We start from the raw sequence: 25,878 nt of genomic DNA, 5'->3' as shown, positions 1-25,878 counted from the left end.
AAGAGAAAACTAGAATTATGCAAAAATCATAGGTACGCACTACCGAGAAAAGGAGGGCAATGTGGTTATCAATATGGATAAGGTATCTAAAGTAGCCGAAACATTTTATTGATCTTTACAGTAGCCGAAAAATACAAACGCTCAAATGACACAAGCATTGATGTGGAGAAAAGGGAGACACCGCCGGTAATGCAAAAGGAAGTAAAGAAAGAACCACAAGGAATATCAACGAGGAAAGCGCCCCGTGAGCACCAGGCAACTACAGATCTGTTGATGGACGGCGGAGAGACTGTGCTATAAAAAACTTTCCACCTTGTATACGCAATGCCTCACGACCTCTACCGTAAAGAAATATTGTAACAACGCTAACTTTATACTAATCCACTAGAAAGAGGGCGCCAAGGACTAGAACTACAGACCTATCAGCTGACTTTTCATTGCCTGCAAGGTATTCAATAAGGTAATCACAAATTTAATACGAACAGGTTAAACTTCAGTCAACCAAAGGGCCAAGTTGGGCTTCGTAAAGGCTTCTCGACAGTAGACTCTGTTCACACTATCAATCACATAATACAGATATGCACAAAATATAACCAGCCCTTTATATAGGCTGCATATAGGCTGCATAGGCTGCATTTGTTACTGCCCTCTCCATTTCGTTCGCCAGCGCGGCACCAAAGGAAACAAGTCCGCGCCCGCCGTCGAACAATCGAGAATGTTGGAGTAACTGCTACTCATTGCCGACGGAGAGGGCGTAGCTTTGAGCGTGCTGAGTGAGCCTGCCCTCTTTACTTCCCTCGCGCGCCAGCGGCGGTGGAAGGGAAGACAAAACTCGAACTTTCTGGACAACGGTCTCCACGCCTGACCAATGGGGACGCGCTCCCGGAGCGAGGATGAGAAGGAAATTCTAGAGTAAATACTGTGTATGTGTGCGTCTACCTATGCGTATGTACTTTCGTGCCGCCATATAATGTCGAGAGAAGCGCGCCCGGGTCAACACCACTCGCCCAGACCCGGACCAGCGAAGCAGCGTACGCGAGCCTGCGGAACGGCTACGCCATGATCCTTCGGTCGTCGGACTGTTGCAGTGCCCGTTGAACAAAATGTGTTCTGTTTGTTTGTTTCTGTCTTGTGCTAGCGGTCTTTAGGCGCAAGGCTTTTGTTGCACTGTACTCTCTCTGGAGTGTTACTTTGTACGAGTTGCATTGTATTGCAGAAGACTTTGTATGTGCTCATACCAGTGATTGTAAAATAATCTGTACCATCTCTGGGCTGTATAAACTTTGTTTTGTTTGGGAACCTTTGGCTAGGACCTATTCTCTGGCTTGCGACATGCGAGAACTGGGCATCAAATCACCACCCCCTTGTCACTTGGTAGCTGGTTTCTGGCTGAGCTTACCACCCTGAGTCGAGAGCATCTCCCTTGAGACCGAGGCCGCTACCCTCACACGCTTTAAAGGTGTATGGGAGTGCACCCACAAGTGCGCGAAAAGGTGATGCGTAAAGATCGTTGTTTCCACTTCGGTTGCCAAAAAGCGCAATTTTTTACCTTTCGTAGGCACTCAAATTTTTTCGCATGCGGAACAACAACGCTAAACTATAAAGGGGCATCTGTGAAATGTCAAGAGTAAGATTTCTCACAAAGATATCTCAATAATTATGTTGCGCCAAGACACCGAGAACCAATTTGCATCCCGACACCTCGAAAAATGTTTCTCTTTCGATCTGTTGCAACAAGGACCCTAGGAGTATCAGATTGTTGTGGCTGGTCTTCGCACTTAATGCCACGGGTTTGTCTAGAGTGACCTATAGTTGTGCTTTCTCTACACAACACCTTGAGCAGACCCTTGCGCAGACCACCTGCGCAGCATCTTGCGGAGGTGGTAGCATACCCCAAGAAATCAAGAAACATGATGAATCAGAGCTAACGTTCTTAAAACTAGGCACCGTGTATACGCAATACTTTATGACCTCGAGCGTACCAGAAGTTTGGAAGAACGCTACATTTGCTTAATTCATAAGAAAGGAGATGCCAAGGACTTGAAAAATTACAGTCCGATTAGCTTACTTTCCGCTGCCTACAGGGTATTTATTAAGGCAATCGCAAGTAGAATCAGGACCACCTTAGATTTCAATGAACCAAATGATCAGGGATGCTTTCGTAAAAGATACTCGCCAATAGACCATATTCACACTATCGATCATGTGATAGAGAAATGCGAAGGAATAACCAACCCCTATATATAGCGTTTATTGATTACGAGGAAGCATTTTACTCAGTGGAGCAGTGATGCCGGCATTGCGGAATGAGGGTTTAGAAGTGCCTTATGTGAAACTACTGGAAGATATATTTAACGACTGCGCCGCTAGCATAGTCCTTCATAAAACCAGCAATAAAATTCCAATAAGGAAGGGTGTCAGGCAGGGAGACACGATCTCGTCAATGCTATTCACCGTCTGTTTACAGAAAGTGTTCTAAAGCCTGGATTAGGAAGAGCTGGGGATAGTAGTTAATGGAGAAAAATTAAGTCATATGTGATTGGCTGATGATATTTCATTGCTAAGTCGCTCAGGAGGCCAGCTTCAAGGCATGATCAATGAATTAGACAGGCAGAGGAGAACGGCAGGTCTTCAGATGAACACGCAGAAGTTCAATGTAATGTTCGACAGTCTCGAGAGGGAACAGCAGTTCACAACTGCTAGCGAAGTGCTGGAAGTGGTAAGGGAATACGTTTACTTTGGGCAGGTAGTGACCGCTGATCCCGATCATGATGGGAAATAACTAGAAGAATAAGAATGGGGTGGAGCGCATATGGCAGGTTCTCTCAGATCATGAATGGTAGCTTACCAATATCCCTGAAGAGGAAAGTATACAACAGCTGTATCTTACCGGTACTCACCTATGGGGCAGAAACGTGGAGGCTAACAAAGAGGGTTCAGCTTAAGTTAAGAACAACGCAGGGAGCTACGGAAAGAAAAATGATAGGTGTAAAGTTAGGAGACAGGAAAAGGGCAGAGTGGGAGAGGGAACAAGCGCGAGTTAATGACATCCTACTCGAAATCAGGAGGAAGAAATGGGCTTGGGCAGGGCATGTAAAGCGAAGTCAGGATAACCGCTAGTCCTTAAGTGTAACGGAGTGGATTCCAAGAGACATTAAGCGTAGCAGGGGGCGGCAGAAAGTTAGGTGGCCAGATGATATTAAGAAGATTGTGGGGATAGGGTGGCCGCAGCTGACAAAGGACAGGGTTAATATTAGAGACGGGAGAGGCCTTTACCGTGCAGTGGCCGTAGTCAGGCTGATGATGATGAATCATTTGAAAATCGAACCCATGACCTTTGGGTTTCGAGTCAGTCACGCTATCCCAAGGCCACTGAGGAATATTCGTTGGTCCTCATTAAAGGGAAACCTTTTGTGTCCTGTGGTGTATCAAGTGTTCTACCATGCCTACTCTTGTATGCTGAGTTTGTATAATTAGAAAGGTAATATTTATGAATGAAATCAGCAAGAAACGATTAACCCTGTCGCATCATATCCTTAAGGCGGAGCTTAAATCTCCCCCTGATTTTATATTGAAGGCGAGTGGCACAAGATGAAGTATCTGTATTTATCTAGGTAGCCTATTTCATTTCCACAGCTTTTGTTTTGTGTGAATACTTTACCCTGCGTAATGAACGCAATTCCAAAATTTTGACAGATGTTTCTGGAAAGAATGTGCGTTCTTTACACGAGTAAATACGCTATTGGTGGGAAAAAACGGCTTCTATTTCCTCGTGCTCTGTTTCCAACTTGTTGTTTAGGGTGCATTTTTAACAGTCGAAATGGGTAGATTAAGGTAATGCATGAATGGGCCCTTAAATGTTTATTTTATAGACAAAGGAGAAGTGCGGTGATGAACTGGCGAACGTTTCATGCACAGATGTGGAGATTAATGACCAAAATATTTGACTGTCGTTTGCTTGTCTTGATGTGCTTTTTTTTTTGAGGAAGTCATGTGCTAAATGCCATCAATAAATGCAATTGTTCGGGATCGTACTTCTGAAACAAGAAACTTCAGTGATTTGACTTCAGAAGCGCTGCTCCCGTTGATCGTGAATGCAATGCTTTTGACAGTGACCTTTGTCGTGATGAAAAGGGTGGGAGTTCTAGCGAGTAGTGCTATCAAGACAAATCGCTTGCAGGGTTGTTAAATAAAGATGAAAAAATATAGCTGAAGATAGGAGTTGGCGCCAGCTATTCGCGAGAGGATTTCTGAAAACAACAGAGACCTTGTCCTTATCTCTTGGCAAGTAATGGTATTGTCAACATGGCTGCAGCTCTCAAAGACGTAGGTAAACTGGCCCATTTCGAGGGTAGAGTGGAGGTTCAAAATCTGGCATCGACAGTTAAAGCCCCAATACAAGAAGTTCATGAGGGGCGTGGACAAGCTAGATGTTTTATTGTCTTCCTACCCAATGCGCACGAGAACAAGGAAATGGCCTTGTCTGGTCACTCCGAATTTGAATACATTTAACTGTTTGTTGCGATACCTTCGAAACGTCATGAGGAGTTGGCAAAAAAAGTGTATTATATTTACACGGTTTTAGAAGTGATCTTTCTAATAAGGTAGTCGTCTGCAAGGAAGCGCCTCTGAAGAAGCGAAGCCGACTTTGGAATGAAATCCCGCAGGTGGTTTTAAAGCGGCCTCACAGAAGCCTCGCGGGTGAGAAACCAATGGGCTGTGCCGTGTGCAGTCAATGGCCCTTGCATGCGAGCCCGCCAAGCAGTGCAGAATTCGAAGCTGTACATCAAACAGCCCAAACTCACGTATAGGAAATGTTGAATCTTTTGCTGTCTGTTCTAAAAAAAAAGAACAATTTCTATGTATTTCACAAGTAGTACACGAAAGAATTATCCTGTGCGGCTCAATATGGCCCGAAACTAAGTTTATCAATGCCTATCAATAAGTTAGGACAAGAACATATACGCGGTTTTTTACAAGCACGATCTCGTGGCACGAAGTCCCCTTTGCGGAAACCGCTAAATTGGGCGTAAATGTATAACATTTTTCGTCATTTTCTTACATTTGGTTTCTTATAGGTTTTCTGACCGTGGCTTAGGCAATAATTTTCCTCTCAGCAGACTTATTTTGTGCCCGAAGGGCTAAGGCCTAAATTTCGTAGCTCAGTTCACCAACGCTTTTAACTAACAACCTCCTTATACAATAACAGATCAATTCGGCAACATCATTATGCTGGGTGACTGCATATCTAAAAATGACGCAGATTCTTCTCTAACAGTTCTTTTTTTAGGCTTATTTTCACTATTTGTGCATTCTAAATGCTACAGCTGGCATGAGAACGCCGGGGGAATAATCATCATGTCAAAGTCTCAATGCGATTTGGCAACTTTTCCACATTTATGAAATTGCTAATTTATTGTGATTCAGCCCCAAATCAGTGAGAAGCCGACTGTATTGCAAGAAAATTTGTCGAAAGGAGTGCTACGGCATCACACTTAGCTGTCTTACTTGACTGTGCCGAAGAGGCGCTTATGTTGTTCCGGGTCAGTGTTTTTCAGCTCGATCCACAGCTCGATGTTCTCTAGCCGTTTCCGTCGCTGGCGCGAAGCGCTCTCGACGACCGAAGTCATGCAATCACTGAGCACCTCCCAACTCAGTTTAATGCTGCGAAAATTAAAAAAAAAATCAAGGCAAGCACAGTAAAAATACCAATACAGCCCCATCCCCCAGTATGGTATGGTAACCACGGCCTCTTTGTGTCGAAGCCCACATACAGAGACTATTGACATATGTTTAAAAATGTTAATAAAAAAATGTCCGTAATTCATTTCTCCAGGTCATTTTTCTTAACATGCTAGTTAAACATCGTGTTTTAATAGCGACAGGTGTACTAGGCATGGAGGGTGCGCATGGGTCAAAACGCGACATAGTTGTTTCCTGTAGGGCGTAAAATCGCGATAATAATTGTATTGCTCTCTCTAAAGCGTCGCCCTTGTTTTATGGCTCCCTAGAAAGGTCCGAACATTGAGAAGGATCGCCAAATGGCGCGAAGAAGGCGCGCAGAGAGCATGGAACAGGCTGGGTGCTCATGAAGACCACACAGCAGTGAAGGAAATGAGGGTAGTTTCTTTCCTCTCTCCGGCGAGCAGAAACGGTTACTTATGCAACACTATCTGACTTTGGCCGCCGCGGTGGCTCAGTGGTTACGGTGCTCGTCTGCTGACCCGAAAGACGCGGGTTCGATCCCGGCCGCGGCGGCGGGAATTTCTTTGGAGGAGAAATTCTAGAGGCCCGTGTACTGTGCGATGTCAGTGCACGTTAAAGAACCCCAGGTGGTCGAAATTTCCGGAGCCCTCCACTACGGCGTCTCTCATAGCCTTAGTCGCTTTGGGACGTTAAACCCCATAAACCAACCTAAACCAACCAACTATCTGACGTAGGAGCTTCTGTCCAAAAAGCTCGGGTTCGCGTACTACGGATCGACCCAAATCCCAAGTGCATTCGGCAGCCACTAAGCGAAAGAGCGACCACAACGAAACTAAAACTGCCACATGTACCAAGCAAAGCAGGAAATTCAAACGGACTGCGTAAATAGACCACTAACTGTTAGTCTGTAAAAGTTCCTTGTCTGCAATTGTTTGCTTTATGGTTTATAGGGGTATAACGTCCCAAAGCGACTCAGGTTGTGAGGGACGCCGTACTGAAGGGCCCCGGAAATCTTGACCACCTGGGGTTCGTTGTCGTGCACCGACATCGCACAGTACACGGGATTCTAGAATTTCGCCTCCATCGAAACTCGACCGTCGCGGCCGGCATCGAACCCGCGACTTTCGGGTCAGCAGCCGAGTACCATAACCACTGAGCCACCACGGCGGCTTGTTTGTAACAGGTCATGCAACAAACCAGTATTGGATTCTGTCTGGATGCAGCGTTGTTTAACATGGGGATTGGCTCACAAAGGTTGCGTAGTTAGCCATAGTGTCAACTTCATGTAAACTAACTGCGAGATAACCGAATGCATTTATTGGGAAGGGCGTCTCATTTTGCCGCGCCCGCTGTCCCGTTTGGCCCGCTAAGTTAGGGGAAAATACGGCACTTTGTACGTGTAAAAATTGAATGCACTGCATTGATCCCTTCATTCTTTCCCCTTTTCATCGCCACCAAAATTTATTTTTGATTTTTGTGTCATGCCTTTTATTTCTATTTACATTTACTTTATCAGGCGGGATACAATAGTTGTTCTGGTGAGGTGTTTTACTGACCTCAATTTATAGCCTGTATGTGTTATACTGAAGCTGGTCTCTTCATATTGGCTGATTGTGATTCGAGGGCGATAGAAAATTATTCTCAAACATTAGTTTTCTGAAACTCGCAAAAGTAAAAAAATTGGCAGCGGATTAGCCCGGCTGAACCTAGTAGACGAGTGAACGCAAAGCCGGGTTATTTACAGCGAATAATGAGGTAACGTTATTGTTACGTGATCATATCACGTCACGTCAGGCGATGCGAATCTCAGCTGTAAAGGTCAAAGTCAAAGGTCAAGTGACGACTGGTCATCACATGGTTGCTGGTCATTAGCTATGACTATGCCATACAGGCATATCATGGCTATGCACAGCAAGATAAATAGTCATACATTGTTGGTCGTGGGCATGTGTGCTTGTTTAGACCTTCGTCTGGCTTCATGTAAAACGTGCAAAGCCAGAAGAAACTCTGAGTTGTACACTGAGTAGTAGAGCTTTCGATTTAGAACTGATGTCTAACGTTTTGCCCACTGTCTCCTAATGCAGAGCCTTCCGGAATTTCCTGACGAAGTAAGTACACTGTTATTAATCGGCGCGCAAAAGAATAAAACTCCTGTTTCTAAAATAACTTAATCAGTACGCTGCTAATACGGAGACAGGAAACTTTAAATTTAAAATGCGCAGGAATTAAATGACAGCACTAAAAGCTTTTCAACAGCAAGCAACACATATACTTAAGTTAGGGTGGGCTCCCACCCAAAAATTGAACAAATTCCCAGCCTGAACTACCTAAGAAACAACGCGCTTATCAATAAAAAAAAAAATTCCACGTAATTGTTCTCAAACACGACGAACAGTGACAGTCCTGCGCTCTACGAGCCCTGTGGCTTGTCCTTCGGCTGCTGGTACCTAAGGACGCGGGATCGAATCTCGGTCACGGCGGCTGTGACCGAGATTCGAGATGGAGGCGAAATATAAAATGACCTTGTGCTGTGCAATGTCAGCTTGCGTTAAAGAACCCCAGAAGCACTACATTAATCAGGAACCCCCCACTACAGCGCTCCTGATAGCCCGTATGTCACTCTTCGTGACGCTAAAGCCCTTCATTTAATTTTTTCATTCAGCTGTGCAAATGGGCGAAGTAATTGTACTCTTCACAACGAAGCAAGGAAGCCATAATAGACAGCATAGCAGAGCATGGAGGGAACAGTGCGACCCCGTGTGTCGCTGACAGTAACACTCTTCAAACAGCTGCTGCACAAGTTTTCATCTAGAGCTCAGCGTTGTCCCTCCTGTGCGTTATGAGCATGGTCAGCTGCCTTCTTTTACTGTCGGCGGACCATTCGGCGTGGTGCGCCGTTGTGTTCAGCGTTTGTCGCAGGGTATCGCGCCTGGCACCCGCATGAACGCGTTAGTGCAACTATCTCTCAAACATGTGCATTAGACGAGAGATTACTAACCTCATACTTCGGCCGCCCTCCGGCCCAGCACACAGAAGAGAGGATGCCTCTTCTTCTTCCTTGTCCCTGAACATGGACAATAGCCATGGGCACTAGAAAGTAGGTTATTGCTTCAGCTGACGTTCAGTGGTCTTCTTTGTTGGTCCGAACGCGGATGACAGCGGCTTCGAATAGGAGGCTCACAAGACGATGCAGGTTTTGGGCAACAAGAGTCATATATTTTCTTGTTCCATTTCTAAGTACAAGACATGCGGCACACCCCCAGCTGGGGCCGCGCATGGCCCGCAAGCCGTTATGAATGGGCGAGTCGCGCACGAGCGCTCGGAGATACGTGGAGCCCTCGGGCGACCGCGGGAGTTTCGAACTTCGAACCACGTTCGCTACCGGACCACTGTTCCTCCTGCGTGCCGCCCGCCCATGCTTTGTTTATCTCAGCACTTGCGTGTCATTGCTCTCTTGCCTGCCTCCGCTGGTGCATCGCTCGCACACGCTGTGTTTAAGTCTGCTGCCAAAGCCAGACATCGCATTTCTTCGATAGCATGGATAGCAGCTGAGGCGTGGGAAACCCGGGGGTGACCGGGTTCCACGACACACCTACTGGAGCCTGACACAGGTGTTGTAAGCGGCTGCGAGTTCTGCAGGCCAGGGTTCGGCCAGGATCAGAATGTTCCTAGTGCCACAGTACCGACATGACTACAGCTTCGCTGAGTATTGAAATTTTGAACGGCAGCCTGGGGAATGAACCTCTAACACAGAATGTCACCGCATGAAGGACAGCACAGATTCAGCCTGCATTACTCAGCACTCAACGTGCGTGAAGTGAGCTTACACCTTTGTTGTCACACATGGGGGATGCGTTTTACACAAAAGGTGTCATATACATTGCTAGCATGAGGAAACAATGCCAGACTGTTTATTAGAGCCGAGGACGGCCGCCACTGCTTGCTAGCTTGAATCCCAGTGAAGGATTCACCATGAAAACGGAAAAAGCTGGAGACACTCACACTTCACAAATAAGAAGAACGATGTCGTGAATACCATAACTTGTGGCGTTGCACTGTCACAAAAGTAATTATAATGATAATAATAATAATACATCTTTTATTGCACACAATAAGTACAGTACAATGAAATGGGCCTGTAAAGCCTCTAGTGGCCTGGGGGACATATACCTCTGTCACACGGGCGTTTCGAAGGCCCTCGAACCGATAGTCTATCGACTCAAAGGCAGTTTGAATGGCCATCGAGTCAATAGTCTATCGAGTCAACGGCGCAACGCGGAACTTTTTCGAGATTTGGAGGGCCTTCGAGCGTTGCCCAGTGTTGCTAGCATCGCTTCGAGCGACAAACATGGCGGCGCCCTTCAAAGCCGGACCCCTCGCTTAGGACTGAATTCTCATTGTTGCTACCTTTTTCAGTCTGTTCACTGGTCATAAATGGGGCACCAGTCTTTCGCTTCGTCTCGCCTTGGCTATAAGAAAACGTATAAGTGACAAATTTGCTATATGTTTTATTTAGGTTGACGATTCTGCCACTGCTAGGCTTAAGGGGACTGTCGGTTTGTTGACAGCAATCGTTCCCGTCCTGACAACCAGATGGCGCCACTATAGGCTGAGTTTATTTTTGCGTCTGTGCGAGCATACGCTGAATTAAAAGTGGGAATGCGCCTGTGTTTAGCGTAAGTAAGCATGCATACGCTTATGGTACGTAAATAGCGCAAATGCCCACAGTATCTGTGTATGCCGCGAGCGGCGACGTGGTGTGCAAAAGTGAAAAACAGCAGCGGCGCGGCTACACTATAGCGTGGCGGCTCCACCTCTTCAGGGCATCAACAGATGAGAACAGGTCCTAGTTTTCGCTACGAGCGAATCCGCTTCGCTCGCCGGATTTTTGGACAAGTGTGAACGCGCCTTATGACTCCAAAAAAAAAGTATTTCAATATTTGGCTAGGTTTTATGAAAATATTTTTGTTATTTGCGCGAACCGAACGTTGCGATTGTGGCGCCACACGAGCTTGGCGTAAGACGCGAGAACCATTTCAATGGTCATTGAGATTTGCCGTGTAGCAGCACCACAACTCCCTCGAGTTCGATGGCGATCGAAAATCTCGAAGGCCCTCGACTCGATGGCCATTAAAGGTGGCCGTATGACAGGGGTATTAGCCCGGCAAAGTCGGCAGACGGACGTGCAATATGAACGTAAAATATGAACATAATTTCAAGACAAAATATCAGAACAATACTAACACAAAATGAATAGTGACCAAGGTGTAACAGGTTTGGAAAAGTAATAATAATAATAATAATAATAATAATAATAATAATAATAATAATAATAATAATAATAATAATAATAATAATAGTACCGATAATGATATAATACCGATAATAATATAATACCGATTAGTGTTTTTTTTGTTGCCCAGCAACAGCCAGAGCCTTTGTACTGGTAGGCATTGTGAGCAACAAAGAGGCAAAAAAGAAAGCCAGAAAAATATTGCTCCAATACAATTGATACGGATGCATAAGCATACAAAACATGAACGCAAGAAACACAGCGCTGAATTTATGTTCGCGAACTAGCACCAATAAATCGCAGATCAGAATACCAGACGAAATGAAATGCGAAAATGAGGTAGTAGCAATTTAGCAATACAATACAAAAAAAAAAGCCAGCAAAGCGACAACGAAAATGAGACAAAGTTTATAGAAGGAAGCTCAAGAAGTTTCCCGGAGATCAAGTGGCACTTCATGCGGTATTTTTGCGACAGCAGTGGGATTTTCATTTTAGCCTTTTGGAATTCGTTTTTAATGTTCGCGTATTAACTTGCGTGTTTTCAATTCTGCTTCTTCGTATTTCTCAACCAGGGGTACGCCGTCTTGTTTGCTGTACTGAAGGGTCTTGCGGCTTACTGCTCTGTTCTGCAGCCTTCACTTTAGCCGCTTCAAACAATGGATCTTGGCGTCTTTCTCCGCTGCGCTGCGGCTCACGCCTGGATGCGCTTGAATCTACATCCCAAACGATAGAAATGTTGGCGAAAAACGTTAGAGGTCACGGGGGAAACCGCATTGGAGTAATGCGAAAGTATTGACGCTACTTAATTCCCACTTAATTCACTTATTTAGCAATTATGACACACTTAACTTACATTTAGTTGAATTGATATGTATTTAATTCGATTAATTAATTCATTCACTATTACTTCACAATAATTCAGCTGAATTCACGCCAAATTATAATTATTAAAATTATGTCTACTTTAAGCTGCCTTAATTTATAATTTATTCGCCTTAATTTACACTAAACGCGCCTTAATTCGCCTTAATTTGCTTTTGACATTTTTATAATTGTTAAGTATTGATTACAATTCGACTAACTTCACCTCCCTCCCCTTGTTCACCAAGTATTCATTTGGGCATTCAAATATCGCGTCGCGTTGGCCCCGGGCACACATCCGGTCACGTGGTACAACATGTGGTAGGCCACGTGGTACAGCACTTCCGGCTATTCGAATTTCGCGCCACTTTAGCCCGATCACGCCCATTTTTTTGTCGGTTTTTTGGCTCTAAATAATTGACGAATGATCCGATCGGCGCCAAATTTTTGCCCCTAATCCTCACATGATCCCCATTCGATTACAACCACTCTTTATACGATATCTCTTTATCGTTCCCCGCAGCTGTTGCCGACACGTATTGCGGACACAAACCCACCGACATAGCCTACTATTGCTTTCGCCTTATGAAAGTGGCTTCCGGGGCGTGTTGGTTGCACGTGACAGAAAAAAATGACGCAACAGTACACATCGACGATAAGGAACAATCACGAGCGCTAAATTCCAACTGTTGGTTGTGTGTCGCGAGGTGGTGATTCCGCACAAAGTGGCCATACATTGCGCAGGTGTGCGGGCACGAACTTTTAGAACTCTTAGTTTTAGCCCCCATCTTTGCGAGATAGACCAACAGATGATTTATCGATGACCTTGCCTATCACTTGCGCCTCGATCATTTCGCGAGTAAGCTTGTAACCATTCTTAGTGTTGCCACTGCATGCTTCATAAATAGGTTTGCATTTGGATTTGCATTTCCTGCAAAGCTTCTCTAGGAAAGCACCTTCCTCTTCTTTGACATTGTTACTATGTTCACGAAGGCGGTCATTGAAGTCAAGAGTTGGACGGAAGCCCGTCTGATAGGGATTTAACATGACGAAAAAATATAAAAGGCACTGACCAAAATAAAGATGAATTAACGTTTCAGCTCCCACTTGGGAGCCTTGTTCATAATGAAAGCGAAGCTGAAACTGTTGCCTTAAATGCGGCCCAAGTCAGATCCCACACACCTTGCGTATACTTGGGGTAACCTGCCATGACAACGGTTCAGCGTATCTGTTGTCGTTTCGATAATCACCGACTCGAGAAAGAAAAGTTCCCTGGCGTGGTATACGCAATTCCACGTGCCGACTGTGCAGCCGTGTACATCGGTGAGTCCGGAGATTTCCCACGAAGATTTCGAGACCACCAGAATGACGTGAAGAATCGACGGGTGGCTTCAAACGCACTTGCCGAACACTCGGTATCTACCGGCCACAACATTGACTGGGAACAGGCACGTGTCCTTCCAAAAGAAAAGAACCGAACATCGAGGCTCTATCTCGAGTCGCTGATTATCCGAACGACAACAGATACGCTGAACCGTTGTGATGGCAATATACCCCAAGTATATGCTAGATGCCTGGGATCTGATTTGGGCCATATTTAAGGCAACAATTTCCGCTTCGCTTTAATTGTGAACGTCATTTCACCTTTCTTTTGGTCGGTGCCTTTTATATTTTTTCGGCAAGGCGGTCATTGAGGCACCTACCACTTGGGAATAGATATTCCTTTCTGCAACTGAACAGTATCACAATCTGTTCCATACATTCAGTGACCATGACTTCAAGTTTTTTCCTACACCCACCCTTTTTTGCAGGCCCTGGTCTTGTCGAGTGGCAAGAATTGTGCAATTTGTATCGGACTGAAAAATTACTTTACGTTCGACTGGGACAATTCTTGAGCGTACGGAAGAACGGTTAGCTTCTGGTTTTTTCCAGACAGTTTTTTTGCCACACCTAAAATTTACACTTCGTGATTTACAAACACTTTTACGACAGCTACCAGAGCCATATCTGGTAGTTGGGGATTTTAATACCCACTCCAGTTTTACGGGAAGTGCACAAAATGACACTAGAGGTTGTGTTTTAGTAAATATTATTCTAAACAACAATATCTCCCTTCTAAATACAGGCAAAAACACATACTGCTCTCCAAGTTCAGTAAAAATGAGCTGTACAGACTTGTCTATTTGTTCATCCTCTCTTTTTAGCGATTTTAAATTGGGTGTTTTGGACAACCCACGCGGAAGGGGTCTTAGAGAGTCCTATCTGGCTACGACAGAAGTTTATTGGCCTTATTTGATAATCATATAGGCCCTAGTCAGTGCTTGCATAGTTTCAGTAAAAAGACAAGCTGCCAATCTATACCCATTAAGAGATGCTATACCAACGAACCTGCCCATTTCACGTGGCCTGGCGTCTAGCATCTAATAACGTATAACTGGTGCTATACGATAGGCGCACTAAATGCGTGAAAAAAATTCTTACGTACCAGATGTTTCTGCCTACAATGGCTGTGAATACGTCACTTAGAGGATTACGCATGTGCATGAACAAAAAGAAGACAAAATATAAATTAGTTCACCCTCTGTTTTTAGCGATTTAAATGCCCCGCTCTCTACATCGGGGAGACCGGAAACTTTCAGCGTCGCATCAGAGGTCGCCAGGGCGACGTTAGGTGCAGGCGCGTGTCAAAAAACGCGATTGCGCAACATGTGCAGACCACCGGCCATGAGATAAGCTGGCACGAGGCGACCGTCGCGGCAGCGGAGAGAAACTTGATTGCAAGATTACATCTGGAGTCCTTGGTCATCCAGACGACACCGAACACGATGAACAAGAATCAAGGCACGCTTCATCATATCTACGGAAAAAGATTACGAAGAATCTTGAAGACTATATAAGACCCTTATTTCCGGGACAGTGTTATTGTGAACAACGGTCCTGTAAGGGACCCGAAACGTCATTTTAATTTTGTTTTTGACTTGGTCAGTCACCCAGTCTTTGCCTTCTAATAGTGTTTCATCTCCTGGCTAGACAGTATTCCGCCAAACGTTAGAATACGTATGCATGACTGCATAACAGGACAGAGCTTTTCTTTGTGTAGTTCCCTTTTATACTTCGGGCGCTAAATATCAGCTTAGCAGTTAAATGTTATGTATTTTCTGTGACTTCTTTCAGTATTTAGTTAACTCTTATATGCCCTACTGTAAGCAATTATAAAATTCCCCGCGATGATAGTTATGACATTGTCACTCATTACTCGTCTTCACTAAACTGTCAAAATATAGCCCTTTCTCTCTTTTTATTACAAGCATTATTCGATAGATTACTTTTCTGTGAATAGAGGAAACAAATGGAGACGCAAGAAGAATGCGCAATCTAGAAAATCCTGACTTCGAGGTCGTCACGCACTGTTCATTGCCCCTGTTTTTATCGAAGAACATAGGACTTGGCTTCCTAAGTGAAGGAAGGAACTCGACTCGTGCAACGGGAGATAAAGCGATACTTGGCTGCCGTCGCTGCCGGCACTGGAAGCAAAAGACAAATTGCTCTATGAAACGAACGTGCCTTCTCGCTGAGGCTCCTTTCAAGACGGATGTCTGGCTCGACTTTAATCACCGGGGAAAACCCGGATATCTCGGAACACGTGCTTCAAAAAATACCGCTCGTTTGAGGGCCTTCGTCTGACACTTATCACGAGCTGTTACCGCGGCGTGTCTGTATATAAAGACACTGAGAGCTTCAAGAGGCCCGAGTCCCGAAGCTTCGCTTACGATGGGGAGCCTCAAGATGTCTGCTTGCCTCCTGCTGCTGGTGGTGGCCTGTTCGCTGGTAGCACTGACCGCTGCAGCGAATCGAAAGCGCCGTAGCAACGTGTTTACCATGGCGGCATGTGTGACGAGGCATGCAGCATTACTGATTCCCTCCGACGGTCGATGTGCTGCAGGGAAGCTCCAGTCCGCCTACAGCGAGCTGAGGGACGCCAACTGCATCAACTGCGACAAGTAAGTGCAAACTGCTGCAGTACTAAGGCATGCCTGATTGCCCCTCCCCCCCAAAGCAACGCTTGCGTTTTCAAATCGCGAATTTTCTGCGCGAAAAAAGTTCTTAGGTCGATATCACCTAAGACGCACAAAAATGATATCAAAGAGCTCATTAGGATCAGCATAGGATCGGCGAACGAAATAACTATTTAAATGTTGTTTCGGCGCAGTGTTTATCAGGAAAATAACCGTATTCACTTTAGGAGCAGCTCTAGTATTATAACGCTTGAAAGAACTGTCGTCCTTGCTCTTTAGCAGCATAGCAGAGATTGCTGAATATCGACAAACTTGCCACATGTACCCGATGATTGGCTAGCGGCATTTTGTGCTCTGTCAGGTCTTTCTAGCAAAATAAATAATTTCTTAGGGCTCGTGCAGATCCGTCTATTTTGGTATTAGCAATTACGGCAGTGAATAAAGCACAACCACATTTCTATATCGGATTTTGAAAGTGCAGGTGAAAATCAGCGGCAGCAGGACGGGAGACGACAAACGCTACTGGCAACTATGTTTATTCAGAGCTTTCCTAGTGTCCAGACCACCATCGAAGTCGCAGTCGGTATCGTCTTGAACGTATACAATTAAAAGCTGAGTTCACATGTGTACATCGCTTCATGTAACACTAAAGTACGTGCCAGAACGTCCAAATCTTAGTCCACATAAACAGCAGCTCTTTTTGAAGCTTGGTCATTCCAACCCGAAGACACGAACGTTCACGCCCGACCTCCTCCGATTTCTTTCAGCAAACCTAGGGTTCCTTCGTGTGCTTTCATAAGCCCTGCGCTAGATATTTTTGGCGACAACAGGCTTACAGTCTTGTGAGAGCCCTTAAAGTTTTCCAGACAAGACCAAAGAGCTATTTAACATTTAAAATTTAACAAAAGGTGCTATTTAACATTCATGTAACCAACTTTATTTTTCTCTTGGTTTTGTACATTTACCCTTCCCCTTTGTAGTGCCACTGGCCCTGAGGGGTAATGTAAATAAATTAATATTACCACGTCTGCAACATATAGCTATAAGTCATATGTCTTGACTATGTCCTATATATGTGTATACTATATATACCAGGCTTACAGTACGGAATACCGTCTTCAATGTCCTGACCTGAAGCGAGGAAAGACGGTCTAATTCTGTTTCGTTACATGCTCCCCAAACTAGTTTTCATTACATAACATGGAAGTGAAGTAGGGAAAAATAGAGCTGTTTTCTTACAGGCAGTGGTAAAAGATACTTTACCCGGCGTAGGAAACCAATAGACCCAGATACTTAAGACTAACCTGATCCATGTGATCCGTCCACGTTAAATCAGATTTGAAACAGACGCCTGGAAAACGGCAAGAATTTGTTGGCAATAGATTGGCATTACAGATATTTAGTTGCGGAGCATGATAAAAAGGTTTATTTTGTGGGTGGAAAATAATAGAGTGTGTTTTCTGTACATTCAAATCAATTTTGTTGTCATTCAACAAGATCTGTAACTGGCTCAGCCAAAGATCAGCATGTTGCTCAAGTGAGGCTTGACCTGGCCAGAAAAGAAAACGCTGGTGTCGTCGGCATAAAAGGTAGCATCAGGTGTCAGGCGGAAGTTAACTGCATTATTATGCATAAAATGAATAACAAAGGAACAAGGATAGATCCTTGTGGCACACCATAGGTAATTATTCTTATGTCTGATTGAAATTGATACACTCTTGTGCATTGTTTTCTTTCTGTCAGGTAACTGTTAACAACCTTATATGCTATTCCTGTAATACCCTAGTTTCCCATTTTTTTTTCGTCAGAATTCCATCCTAACTGAATAGAAGGCTTTTCGAAAATGAAGATGCCAAGTATATATAGTTTCTGTTCGAAGTTTTCCACAATATGTTCCTTGATGTGTTTTTGATGGTTGTTTATATATTATATTTTGTGAATTAAAAATATTGTTCGACCTCGTACAAATTACGCGTTCAGGAATTTTGTTAGAGAGTGGTAAAGCAGAAATAGGCCTTTAATTATTGAAGTCATTTTTGCCGCCTCCTTGTATATTATTGATACGCGTGCGACTTTCATTTTATCACAGACTACACTAGTTTCCAGTGGGAGATTACAAATATATACAAGAGGCCCTGCCACAGAACGAAGTACGGCCTTGATAGGGCGCGCAGTAATGTCATCATTCCCTGGCGAGCTCGTATATTTAATCGCGCTCATAACGGTTACAACTTTTTCCTCCGATGGAGATGCTAAAACATTGAATTGTTACCGTTAGAAAGAGTGGATGGGTGGACAGACGTTGACGCTTGCGTCTTTTGTGGGCAATTTGGTGAGCCGGCGTTCAGAAAATATCCCTTGAACCTGTTTGCAAGGGGCACACCTGAGAGAATTTTTCCGTTTATATAAAAATCCGCCGGAATGCGTGGTTTGCCGCCTTTTATGGTGCTTTAACAAATAAAGCCAGAGCACTGCAAGGGCTGTGGCTTTTTTAACTCTAGGAGGTTATCTTAATAGTGGCATTTAACAAATCATTATTCATGTCACCGAATACTATGGCATGTCGCTTAGTTAGGTTAGCATATTGAAGGAAGGGCTCTACATAAGTAATAAAAGCATCCACTAATCCTCGAGGTGGTCTGTGTAGGAGAGGTGATGACGATGATGAATTTTTATGGGGAAGGGGGTCTGTGGTCAAAGAGCACAATGACACCAGGTTTTTTTCCCTCCTGCTGAAGGAGGGGTCAAAGACCCATTTCCCATGAATTTCACCCTAAAGTAGCCGAGCACCAGGCAGGGGAAGCTTGTACCTATTGCATCACCGGTGGGTACCCGGCGGCGCTGGGTATCGAACCCTGCACATTCCGCACGCGACGCGGATGCTCAAACGGCTAGGCCACCGCTGCGGTCTTTGTATGAGAAGTATAATTGCATTATGATGCGTCACACCAACTGTTTCAAAATCATCGCAAAGTATGGTGTATTGAACAAGTATTCCATATTCTATACCTTTTTTATATACAAAGACACTCCCCCACCCCAACGTTTGATTTCCCTAAATAGAGAGATATGTCATACCCTATTAAATGTGTAACATCACTGTTGATATATACCAGGTTTCTGTAAATCCAGTAATGCCGAAACGATATTGTATGACCTCCAGATCAGCCTCAATTTCTTCTATCTTATTTCTGAAGATCTGTGAGTTTAAGTGGTAGGAGGAAAGAGATTTACAATAGCTGTTTCCATTTAGGAAGGTATTAAAAGAATGGCTAGTATAATACATCTTAAAGGTTAAAACAGCAGCAAGAGCAACAAAAACGATACGAGCCAACTTATTCAAGCAATATGCTCAAGGTCTTGTTCAGAGGCAATCCTTAGCGTCCGTGCGCAAGGTTCTTTCTTCGCAAAGATCTTTCCATCTGAAGACCACAAAAGCGGAAGCTTTGCTCAAGTGCTCTTGATTTGGCAAGCCATGCGAGCTTTCTGTTCAGTGCCGTCAGGTTATCAAAAAAGGAATTATCTTCATCATATTCCTGCACATCCTTATGTTTTGCAAGCCAAGTGGATTTTGTAGGTCGCTAAGAAAGCCTTATGAAAATGATCGCAACTTTGTTCATGTGCGCTGGCAGTCTATGCAAACAGTCCACATCGCTTTCATTTAGCTGGGGCAGCTGGAGTTCTTGTGCAAGCGAGATGGCCAGGAAGAGGAAGGAAAGAGAGCTTTAAGTAACAATGGAGGCGTTACTTGTTTTGCAGTCCGGGCACAACACCCGCCATAAACCACGCTAGTGCCAAAGGGCTGTTCTATTGCTATCTTCGCAAGGTCAACCTCCTGCGTCATGAAAGAAATTGGTCTGTTAACGATTAACCATAAGGGAAAACGGACCAATCTGCATCAACCAAAATAGGACGATTCTCCCCAAATTTCTTTTTCTATGCAACACAAGTGGGACCTGATGAGGAAAACACATTTTATTGGAAGCAGGTAGGGCTGGTTTTGTGAAGAGCTAGGTCCTGTTTGGAACGGTTCCACCGAACGAGTGGCTCTTAAACTCAGGTACAGTTGCCCGCATGCCAACGGTCACTGCTTATAGTAATCTATCTAGAAAAGCACCTTGAAATGCACATCGAATGATTTGGTTGGTTTATGGGGTTTAGCGTCCCAAAGCGACTAAGGCTATGAGAGACGCCGTAGTGGAGGGCTCCGGAAATTTCGACCACCTGGGGTTCTTTAACGTACATTGACATCGCACAGTACACGGGCCCCTAGAATTTCTCCTCCAAAGAAATTCAACCGCCGCGGCCGGGATCGAACCCACGTCTTTCGGGTCAGCAGCCGAGCACCATCACCACTGAGCCACCGCGGCGGCACATCGAATGATTGACGAGCGGAGGTTACTACAAGGCTGCACTACAATGCAGTAACACCGCCATAGCATGGAGGAATGTGCTTCGACAGTGGAACGCAGATGGCAACTTTGTGCACCTTCCGGTAGCACACCAACGAATAGAGTCCTCACCTCTTAGGAAGCGTGTGTTGGGTATGCATGCAGTTTATTCTGGACTCTTTTGTCACGCAGGTACTTCCACTGCATGGGCAACTACCGGGCCGTGCACGAGTGCAACAATTCGGAAGCCGCGCGGCGCGCTGCCGAAGCGATCAGCGACTGTCGTGAAGAGGGCGAGACCGGCGCCGACAGCGCCGCTGACCAGGAGGCCAACCGTTACGGCCGCGGCGGAGGCGACTGCGCCCACCGGTACCTCGCGGCTGTTCGCTGTGCGTACAATCCCGCCACCAAGACGTGCGGCTGAGAAGCTACGGCACACCGCCAGCACCGACTGCCGCGAACGCTTAGCGCTATATGTTTACCCCAATAAGCTTCACCTAATGACCAGCTTAATAAAGGCGCTGAGTTGCGCTCCTTTGACTCTGTGCGATCGCATTCTTTCACAAAGTGTCGGTAGCGCTCATGAAGGTGGGTCCGCCCAAGGCGTTCTGGTGCCGCAGATGATGTCATAGGCTGCAAACATAGATGAGGTGGCCTACTTTCAACCCAGGTGCGAATAGTACCACGAGCACTCGCGCGCCGCGCCACAGCGCGAGCTGGTCCTTGAGACCAGATCTGCGGCGCACGACTGAAGTAGGAAGCCGCTCATCAATATCGCCCGAACAATGTGCCGGTGACAATGAGACAAGAACAAATTGGCAGTGGCTTAGCTCTGCTATGCCAGGATATACGTTGGCACTGACATGGTTTGCCAGAAACTCGGCGCTGAAGCCATAGGCCGTCGGCGTTCGTTGTGTTCATTGGCGTTGGCATTATCAACGTTTTAGACTCCGATCAATTTATGAAATGGAAGGCGAGCGCGCGCGGCGAGGCACGCTAGCTGTGCGTAGTGACGTCACTTGCTCTTCGCGTATGCGCAGTATGGTCGTGCAAGAGAGCACGCGAAACGGCGAGACAGTGGGCAATGTAGCTCAGGCTACAAAAGACGAGAGGCGCCAAGGCGACTGTCATGCGAACACGTTCACCTATGCTCTAGGTGGTACGCGGCGCCCTTGCCGACTGGATGGTCTTCGTAGGTAGGGTACGCTCCTTCAAGTTCGCGATTTTCTGCGTTTTGACGTGCCGTCCACCGGAGAGCTAGGACACTTTCCTCGGTCGTTTCGCGCAATCTCGAAACACTGCGGCGTGCCTCTGCACGATAGCTATAAACGTCAAGTTTAAATTTCCAGGCGGATGGTAGATAGTTCTGGAACATTTAAAGAAAAAAACGTAAATCTCACAGTAAGACTGATCACCTAAAGATAAGTTGGGTAAGCGATTGCTGCGACCTTATATGCCGGCTCGTTAACAGAAAAGCAACACTGCTAGGCTGCCAGTAGGCTTGATTGATCTTGTCTAATACTACGTATAATATGAGGCTGCAAAGCAGGACAAGCTACATTATTTCCAGAGTTTCGCAATGAAGTGGTTAAAATTTTAATTACACTGTGAAGTAAGTTATGCGACTCACTTTATCTGAAGCGTAACTGGGTCGGAAATATAGCGCTGCTGATACGAATAAACCGATTTGCGCATTGCATCCTTGAGCCGCAAGATAATAAGAAGCAAAGTTCCTTGCAGAAAAGGTGTGTTTGTTTGAGAAAACCCAGTGAAATTCGTGTTAGCGTTCACAGCAGCCTGAAAATAAACACTCACATCTAAATCAATGCTACCACATGGACACGCACGACTGTTGAACTTAAAACGCCGACTAGATGAAAAATGACCACCAGTGAGGTAGTTGCATCAAATTGGTCACGGGGTTCAAAATAGTGCACTGCACGGGCTCGGGCCAGCCCGAAAGCCCGGGCCCGGCCCGGCCCGCGGGCGGGGCCGGGCCAGGACGTGATTTATATTGCCGGGTCTGGGCCGGGCCCGGGCCTGAAGTTGCGGGCCCGGGCCGGGCTCGGGCTTAAAGCTGCGGGCCCGAGTCGGGCTTTGGTCCGTACAGAAACGGCTGGTGTCCGACTTTTCATTCGCTATTGCAGAGTGAAGTGCACAACTGCGGCATTGAAGCAGCGACAGGGATGAGCTATGGGTTAGAGTATGTGCCGAGAAAAAAAAAAACTAAGCTTTATTCATTGACTTATTTATTTCCTTATTTCCACGCCGCGGTGCAGAACGAGTAAAATTCAACCGGCCTTAATTGGCCATTGATCGTTCGTCATCCCAAAACATACCTATACACTACTAGAAATGCATTCGGGAAGAACATATCAGTTTAGGACGCTTATAGTCTTTAAGCCCATACCGTGAAATACTCAAGCCTTTTAGCTTTTCGTTTCTGCTGAAAGGCGACCAGTTCGGCTATGAGGTCAACCTATGAGATCGCTTTCACTAAAAGAAATGTCATCCCACTGCTTGCTAGGCAGCTTTAATATTTATACTTCGCGGGCGGCAGAATATAACTGATTAAAATCAGGGGGGAACGCAAAGTAGACTACTAAGAGTGTATGCGGCCCTTTTTATTTAGCTCTCGGTACTTCCGAGTTTATCTTTGCCCACCTACACGAGATCACTGTCCAAAAGGCGGGCCTGGCGAGCACTACTCTTCATCACTTCCTTCTGGGTTAAAAAGAACCAACTTTCTGAAAGCCAAACTGCGGTTTCAGAACCTTTGTCGGCCAGTTTCTTATCGGTGTAGTAGCGGTCTACTTGCTCAGAGTGAGCAGTATACCTGAAGCGTTACTGTGAAACGGGCCGGGCCGGGCCCGGGCTGGGCTTCACTCCGGGATTCACGGGCCGGGCCGGGCTCGCTAGAGCGATAATTTAGCGGGCCCGGGCCGGGCCCGGGCTTGAAGCCGCGGGCCTGGGCCGGGCTCGGGCTTCAGGTCTCGGGCCCGGGCCGGGCTCGGGCCTCAGATTGAGGCCCGTGCAGTGCTCTAGTTCAAAACGCAATTCACCACTACCGGAACTACGTTCGCTGTGAACGTCGGGGCGCGTCCCTGGTAGAGCGCTTGCTCTCATCCCACTCAACCGCGCCGATATGGCCAGTAAGTGGCAGTTCGCGGTCTAGCTTTCAAGGAGTGGGCCAAGTTTAAATTTCGGGAACTAGGAGCATGAAACCTACTGAACGCGGCCCAGGTTCATATCAAAGCTGAAGCAGGCACCTCAGCTCCCTGCACGAAGGAGTATGCGCTGTGCTGTGTACACGCAGAGGGCGAGGCGCCTTAGGATTTTCCAAGCACTTCACCTACTTCAGGGGCGACACGCCCCGTTCCCGCCCATTTCTACTGTCGCAGAGTCGACGGCCGTCATCACCTCGTACCGCTCTTATGCAGAGGCTAATAAGTCGAGTTCAGCGGGGAGACCGAACTGCGCCTTTAACCTCACCAAAGCTTTGCTGTTCAGCTGTTGTTGGCCTTTGCAGAAGTGGCACAGTGCTACGGCGGCGCATTTACCAAGGTTTTATATAGTTACAAACAAGAGTTAGAATGCCTTCTCTCTGTTAAGATGAACGACCACATAATAGATAGCTGGGCAACCTGAAAAAAGGTTAGAAATAAAAAAATTGGCTGGGATTTAGCTTTGGTTAAGCCTGGTAGGTTGCGAAAGCAGGTGTTTTATACTGCATGTGCAGCGCCTCTAGCGGGAAGAGCGCGCCGCGCCGCGCCAAGCGGCCGCCGTTACCCGACGAGCCGAGTTGGTAGCACGTCTCTCGCTCCTGGTATGACGGCACGCCATAACGTCACTAGCGCCTCTAGCGGGAGGAGCGCGGCGCGCCGTGGCAAGCGGCCGCCGTTACCCGACGAGCCGAGTTGGTAGCACGTCTCTCGCTCCTGGTATGACGGCACGCCATAACGTCACTAGCGCCTCTAGCGGGAGGAGCGCGGCGCGCCGTGGCAAGCGGCCGCCGTTACCCGACGAGCCGAGTTGGTAGCACGTCTCTCGCTCCTGGTATGACGGCACGCCATAACGTCACTAGCGCCTCTAGCGGGAGGAGAGCGGCGCGCCGTGGCAAGCGGCCGCCGTTACCCGACGAGCCGAGTTGGTAGCACGTCTCTCGCTCCTGGTATGACGGCACGCCATAACGTCACTAGCGCCTCTAGCGGGAGGAGAGCGGCGCGCCGTGGCAAGCGGCCGCCGTTACCCGACGAGCCGAGTTGGTAGCACGTCTCTCGCTCCTGGTATGACGGCACGCCATAACGTCACTAGCGCCTCTAGCGGGAGGAGCGCGGCGCGCCGTGGCAAGCGGCCGCCGTTACCCGACGAGCCGAGTTGGTAGCACGTCTCTCGCTCCTGGTATGACGGCACGCCATAACGTCACTAGCGCCTCTAGCGGGAGGAGCGCGGCGCGCCGTGGCAAGCGGCCGCCGTTACCCGACGAGCCGAGTTGGTAGCACGTCTCTCGCTCCTGGTATGACGGCACGCCATAACGTCACTAGCGCCTCTAGCGGGAGGAGCGCGGCGCGCCGTGGCAAGCGGCCGCCGTTACCCGACGAGCCGAGTTGGTAGCACGTCTCTCGCTCCTGGTATGACGGCACGCCATAACGTCACTAGCGCCTCTAGCGGGAGGAGCGCGGCGCGCCGTGGCAAGCGGCCGCCGTTACCCGACGAGCCGAGTTGGTAGCACGTCTCTCGCTCCTGGTATGACGGCACGCCATAACGTCACTAGCGCCTCTAGCGGGAGGAGCGCGGCGCGCCGTGGCAAGCGGCCGCCGTTACCCGACGAGCCGAGTTGGTAGCACGTCTCTCGCTCCTGGTATGACGGCACGCCATAACGTCACTAGCGCCTCTAGCGGGAGGAGCGCGGCGCGCCGTGGCAAGCGGCCGCCGTTACCCGACGAGCCGAGTTGGTAGCACGTCTCTCGCTCCTGGTATGACGGCACGCCATAACGTCACTAGCGCCTCTAGCGGGAGGAGCGCGGCGCGCCGTGGCAAGCGGCCGCCGTTACCCGACGAGCCGAGTTGGTAGCACGTCTCTCGCTCCTGGTATGACGGCACGCCATAACGTCACTAGCGCCTCTAGCGGGAGGAGCGCGGCGCGCCGTGGCAAGCGGCCGCCGTTACCCGACGAGCCGAGTTGGTAGCACGTCTCTCGCTCCTGGTATGACGGCACGCCATAACGTCACTAGCGCCTCTAGCGGGAGGAGCGCGGCGCGCCGTGGCAAGCGGCCGCCGTTACCCGACGAGCCGAGTTGGTAGCACGTCTCTCGCTCCTGGTATGACGGCACGCCATAACGTCACTAGCGCCTCTAGCGGGAGGAGCGCGGCGCGCCGTGGCAAGCGGCCGCCGTTACCCGACGAGCCGAGTTGGTAGCCCGTCTCTCGCTCCTGGTATAACGTCACGCTGTGACGTCACTAGGCATGGTATGACATCAGGGGTCGTTCTAAAGGTCAAACGTGGCAAGTGGCCGTCGCTACGCGAAAGGCCGTTCTTGGAAGTAGTATTGCTTTCACAATAATATTGAAAGAGGTTTCCGTACAATAAATATAGAATACCAATTTGGGC

At 47.3% G+C, this 25,878-nt stretch overlaps 1 protein-coding gene across 1 annotated transcript; it reads left to right on the top strand.

Annotated features, from left to right (window-relative positions):
- The first annotated feature begins 15,552 nt into the window (after positions 1-15,552).
- On the top strand, positions 15,553-20,807 carry LOC149356149 (serum amyloid A-5 protein-like). Its single transcript, XM_089584120.1, has 2 exons — positions 15,553-15,861; positions 20,460-20,807. The coding sequence occupies exons 1-2, from the start codon at positions 15,632-15,634 to the stop codon at positions 20,689-20,691; spliced, it is 462 nt and encodes a 153-aa protein (XP_089440246.1). The 5' UTR covers positions 15,553-15,631; the 3' UTR covers positions 20,692-20,807.
- The last annotated feature ends 5,071 nt before the right edge of the window (positions 20,808-25,878 follow it).

The sequence above is a fragment of the Amblyomma mixtum genome, chromosome 3, assembly GCF_055824585.1.
Source record: "Amblyomma mixtum isolate Tamu chromosome 3, ASM5582458v1, whole genome shotgun sequence".
NCBI classification, from domain to species: domain Eukaryota; kingdom Metazoa; phylum Arthropoda; class Arachnida; order Ixodida; family Ixodidae; genus Amblyomma; species Amblyomma mixtum.
The sequence above is the reverse complement of the archived record's forward strand: the minus strand, read 5'-3'. Positions and strand labels throughout refer to the sequence as shown.